General features: G+C 68.5%; 2 protein-coding genes across 2 annotated transcripts; one reads left to right on the top strand and one right to left on the bottom strand.

Annotated features, from left to right (window-relative positions):
* Nucleotides 1-1,171: 1,171 nt before the first annotated feature.
* CHLNCDRAFT_143645 (expressed protein) lies at nt 1,172-1,580 on the top strand (the record flags this gene model as incomplete). Its single annotated transcript, XM_005849248.1, has 2 exons — nt 1,172-1,295; nt 1,525-1,580. The coding sequence occupies 2 exons, from the start codon at nt 1,172-1,174 to the stop codon at nt 1,578-1,580; spliced, it is 180 nt and encodes a 59-aa protein (XP_005849310.1).
* Nucleotides 1,581-2,952: 1,372 nt separating this feature from the next.
* CHLNCDRAFT_57392 (expressed protein) lies at nt 2,953-5,031 on the bottom strand (the record flags this gene model as incomplete). The annotated part of the gene is made up of 6 exons (XM_005849039.1): nt 2,953-3,305; nt 3,536-3,651; nt 3,891-4,008; nt 4,254-4,349; nt 4,497-4,698; nt 4,921-5,031. The coding sequence occupies 6 exons, from the start codon at nt 5,029-5,031 to the stop codon at nt 3,133-3,135; spliced, it is 816 nt and encodes a 271-aa protein (XP_005849101.1). The 3' UTR covers nt 2,953-3,132.
* Nucleotides 5,032-5,214: the final 183 nt, after the last annotated feature.

Genomic DNA, 5,214 nt, shown 5'->3' with positions numbered 1-5,214 from the left:
GCGCTTGGCTGCGCGCTCCGCCTCGCGCGCCGCCTGCAGCGTGGGCAGCATGCTCTCCCCCATCTTCTCGGCAAAGCCGCGGAAGGGAAGGCCCTGCAGGGCGGGGCAGGCAGGCGGAGGAGGGGAGAGGAGGCAGCGCGCGTGAGTGTGTGCGTGTACATGCGTGCGTTGCGCGGGGGAGAAGACGAGGCTGCTGCCGCTGTGCGCCAGCCGCACATCCCGGACGCGGCGCAGGCGGCCAGCGGCGCGTGCAGGCGGCGGCGGCGCGCCTCGAATGGGTCGAACACACCCTGCTGCCGCCCCTGCGCCTGCGGCTGCTGCGTCAGCTGCGGCATCTCCAGCGCATTCTTGGACGGGATGTGCAGGCTGCCCCCAATGTGCATCTGGAAGCTCTGCAGGGGGGTGGGAGGCAGCAGCAGCACGGGTGTGAGGCGCGCGACTGCAGCAGCAGCGGCGTGCAGGCAGCCGAAGTTGGCTTGCGGGGCGGCCGCAACGGCGCCGCCACCTGCCGCCGCCGTCGCCTGGCACTCCCTCCGGGGCCCAGCACACACACCAATGCCTGCGCGGCGGCTGGCGCCGTGCGCACGGCCTGGCGAGCAAAATTGTGCCCCCTGGGTACTGGGATGCAAAGAGGTTTGTCTGACACAGCGATGGCAGCAGCGCCCACCTTGGTGGCCTTTTGGCGCGATGCCAGGGGCAGCGGGTCTGCCTGGCCTGCAGGTTGCTGCTCGCAAGGCAGCGGCACAACTGGCGCCGCAGCCGGCTCTGCCTGCAGCTCGAAACGAGGGAGGCGGCGGAAAGCGGTTTGTGAGGGCTGCAGAGGCACGGACATGGGGTGGACGGGGCCCTCGACACCCTGCTTGGCGCTCACCAGGGGTGCAGCGCACAGTCGGGGCGGCATCAGGCTCCAAGCCTTCACCAGCGTCGCGCTGGCCGGGATTGCTGCCTTGCGAGCCACGGATGTCGCCATGATGCCTAGGGGAGGGAGGGATGGGCGCGATCGGGCCCTGCAGCGCTCCAAGAGCTCGGCTAGCGTCCTTGTTGGACAATCTCCGCTAGATTCTGCTCGCGCTGCCGGCCCGCGTGTTTCAGTCTGTTCCGAAGTGTGTGCCTTGATCCTGGAGGGGAGCGCCTGAGCGCAGCCCACTGCGTGTCACCAGCAGCCGAAACCATGAATCGCGCCGTCCTTGCACGTCTCGTCGTCCCTGCCACGTTTGGGGGTGTGGCGTTCGGCTTCTGGTACACCGTGGCGCACGGCAGGAGCCCCTACGCCGACCTGCGGGCCTGGGCAAAGGGTGCGCCGATGGGGCTGTGGGGGCGGCAGCTGCTGTCTCTAAACTGGCTGGCAGTGCCCGTCAAGCGCCCCAGGCAGCCCGGGGCGGCGCCCTGGACGGGCCCCCACCGCGTCGCCCGAGTCCTGCACCGTCCCGCCTCCCGCCGCCTTTCGCTGTGGGCTGCACAGTCTCTGAGCTCCTGAATTCACGTTTCCCCTGGCGCGCTGCCTGCCTGCGTGCCTGTCTGCAGGTCACACTGCAGATGAGGAGCAGCCACTGAAGGCTGTGACCCTCAAGCTGCGCTGAGGCGGCAGCAACCGCAACGTGGCGGGCGAGAGCCCCACCACGCCGCCTCAGACCCCACGTCCTGTCAAGCAAGGCGGGCCCCTTTGCAGCGTGCGCGCGTGGACCCCTGCCCGCCATCACTTTCACTGTGTCGATTTGATTCCCCTCCGTCTGAGTCGACTCTCCGCTCCCAAGGCTTTTCCACCTGCCCCCTTCCGTTTTACCTCCTGCCGAGTGCGGTTCCGTTGTCGGTCCGCAAGAGATCGCACCTGAAGCTCCGATCTTTTCCATGCCACGCGCTGGCCGATCCCTTTTCTGACCATGGCTGCAGCCCTCCCAGTTTTCTGCTGCAGCCCGCGCCGTTTTGAGCCGAGCGCTCCTGCCGAGAGCTACTTATGCCACTCCCGCCTCCCCTGCTTTTTCGAAGGCTGATGCCTGTTTTCCTTTCTATGAACCCAATGAACGATTCTGCCTCCCCAGTTTTCCTCCTCTGATTACCACCCTTCGTGTGAGAAGAGCGCTCCGGTGGAGAGCCCGCCCCATGCGACCCTGCTTCTCTCGCACCCGCCGCTGACGCGGCGGGGCACCTGTTTCTGATCCAACTGCTTTGCCCCCCCGACCCGAAGTTTTCCTGTTCCCATGCGGCCGCCCCCTTTTGCCTTCAACCAGAAGAGCACCTGTAGAGAAGAGCCTGCACAACATTCTCAGCCGTTTTTCGCCCGCCGCTGACGCGGTGGCTGGCTGTTCCTCAACCTCTGCCTTGCCCATCCAAGTTTTCCCACCACTCCTGCCTTCCTCCTTGCTGGCACTCCAAGCCAAGCGCTCCCCTGTAGCGGGCCCAGCTGCTCCCAGCTGCTGCGGCTCCTAGGTGTGCCGCCCCCTACACGGCGCACGCCCTGTTCCCGCCACACCAAATGCTGCCTGTTATGTATGTGGAGGTAGCCCCACTTTGCCTTGCCCAGACCCTTCAGATCAGATGCGGCTTGATGCCGCGCTGACTTTGCCAAACAGATATGTGTATTTATCCTACTAGGCTCCAGCCCTTGCACCAGCTGTCTCCTTGCGAGCAGACCCCTTTTTTGCGACTGCCACCTGCTCCCAACCCCCCTCGCCTTGTACCACCGCTCGTCATTCTTCATGCGGCTCTGCTTGCCCTCCCAAGTCTGCTGCCTGTGTCCCCCCGCTGCCGCGTGTCGCTGAGCTCACGAAACCAACCTGCTCTGCCCTGTGGCCCCGTCGTGCTCGTCTCCGGGAACGGAGATTAATGTGTTGCAGACATTGTAAAGCAGCCAACAAGATCCGAGATTGGCATGCAATGAAAGGGCAAGAGCAGGGGAGTGCTAGAGGGGTACAAAGGTGGGCAGGGATGCGTTTGAGCATGGCGAGAGGGTACATACAGAGTGACGCTAGGGGAAACCGCTAGGTAGGTGGTCAAGTGGCTGCCGTGTCCTGGCAGCAGCACAAAAAATGAGAGAGATGGGCCAAAACAACAAAATTTCTTTTTGGCAGGCGCCCGCCGCTGCAGCAACGCTCGGCGCCAGCTGGGCGCCGCAGCTGCCTGGCGCTGTCAGGCTCACATCATGGTGGACCGCAGGCGCTTGACCAGCTCCGACTGCCGCGCATCCTCCCGCATCGCGTCGCCCGCCATGGCGGTGACGGAGAAGCTGCCACGCAGCGGGGCCAGCCAGCCCTGCAGCGACGCCGCAAAGCCCTCAAACACCGGGCGCAGCCGGCTGGGCACCTCCTCTGCAGGCAGGCAGGCGGGCAGCAGCGGGCCGCGGTCAGGCGTGCGCAGGCTGGGGCTCTGGCCAAGGCTGCGGTGCCGCCGCTGGCCTGCTGGAGCGCAGCAGGTGCTGGCTTGCGCCAAGGCAGCAGGGCAGGCGGCGGGCGGCAAGGCTGGGCTTGGGCCTGGGAACCGGCAGCGGCGCTGGGCAAGCGGCAGCCAAGGTGGCAAAGGAAAGAAAGCTGCCGCTCACCCGAGGTGTGAATGTCGAGCTGCCTGGCGGTGGTGGCCACCAGGGCGCCGGTGCCCCACAGCGCCAGGATGGTGCCCCACATCATGGCCCGCCCCGGGGTGAACTTGGGCAGCAGCCTGCGGGGCGGCGGGCAGGCAGGCAGGCAGGCAGGGTGAGGCACGCGCCGGGGAGCGGGAGGCAGGCAGGCTGGCAGGCAGGCAGGCAGCAGCCGCCCCCGGTGCAGGCATGCGAGGTACCGCCCTCCGCCGCGGGCTGCCGAGTGCGGCTGCCCGCCGCACCACCAGCCAGCCCAGCCCCACTGTAGCGGCAGGCACGCAGTGCGCATGCACGCCACCCTCCGCGCTGCGCCCCGCACCTGTAGCCAGCCATGGTGGGCGTCTCCATGGCCGCCGCCTGGATCTTGCGCAGGCGCAGCTCCTCGTAATAGGAGGCGCGCGGCGGCGGCTCCTGCGCCAGCCGCTTGCCGTCCGCCACTGCAGGGAGGGGGCCGCGGGGCGGGCGGCGGCAGCTCGGGCGGGCGGCTGGGGGGCGCCGGGGCTGGCCGGGGCTGGCCAGCGGGGTGCGCAGTGCCGGGGCTGGCCGACGGGATCGCGCGGGCTGGCACATTCGCTGGCGGTGGAGCCTCGCGACCTCGGCTGCTCGTGTGTGCCAGGCACAACAAAGAGCCACCCCCTGCAGTGCAGCCCTGTGCACCCCCGCCAGCCGCCTGCCCACCCACCTGAGAAGATGGAAGCATCGTCGATGGACCAGCGGGCTCGGCCCAGCGAGATCTGCGTCCCCATCTGCATGTAGCGCTTGTCGTTCCAGCGCGGCGCTGCAGGCCAGCAAAAGGGGGCGGCCAGGCGGCAGGCAGGTGATGAGTGAGCGACAGGCGGGCGCGATGCGCGGGGGGGTGGTCTGGGGGGGAGCCTGGCGCAAGGCTACCACGGATGCGCGCTGGTGATCAGGCCAGGGGGGAGACCCGCAACCGACATCTGCCAGGCCAGCAGATGAGCAAGGCCAGGCAGCGGCGGCCTGGTGTGTGGCTTGCCTGGCACCAGGCCCGGCCTGTGCTGGTACACGTACTCCTTGCGGCGGTTGACCACCTCTGTTGGTGGCCCGCTGGCGGCGCTCCCCTCCTGCGCGCGCTGCGCGGCCTCCAACACCGCGCGCTCCACCTTGCCCTGCGGGGAGAGGGGCAGGAAGAGGGGAGCGGCAGCGGCGGCTCGGCTTGGTGTGCTTGCGGGGCCAGGTACCGGGGATGCCTGTGGCGAGCCCCGACAGGCTGTGCAGGTGGCCAGGGAAAGGCAGGGGCCGCAGCTAGCGGGCAGCAGGGGGATGGGAGGCAGGCGGCGGCAGGGGTAGTAACGGCGGCGGCGGCCACGGCGGGCCCGTTGCCTGCGCACCTCCTGCACCATCTTCTCCAGGTGCCTCATCACCGCCTGGCTGCCCTCGGTGGCGAACCAGTGGCCCTCGGCGGCGCGCTGGCGGGAGGCAAACGCGCCCAGCGCGGCCATTGTGCAGGGAGCGGCAGCGGTCGAGCGGCGGCGAAGATAGGAGGCCACCCACGCAAGAACCTCAGACGCAGAGGGGTTTGCGAGTCGTCCAGGGGGGGGGGCAGGGATGTGTGCCAGGAAGCGAGAAACGGGCGAGGGAGGCTGGGGGCGGCCGGGGAGGCGGAGGGCAGCAGATGACCGATG

This window comes from Chlorella variabilis, assembly GCF_000147415.1.
Source record: "Chlorella variabilis unplaced genomic scaffold CHLNCscaffold_6, whole genome shotgun sequence".
NCBI lineage: Eukaryota > Viridiplantae > Chlorophyta > Trebouxiophyceae > Chlorellales > Chlorellaceae > Chlorella > Chlorella variabilis.
Note: the sequence above shows the minus strand (reverse complement) of the source record. Positions and strands in the feature narration are given on the sequence as shown.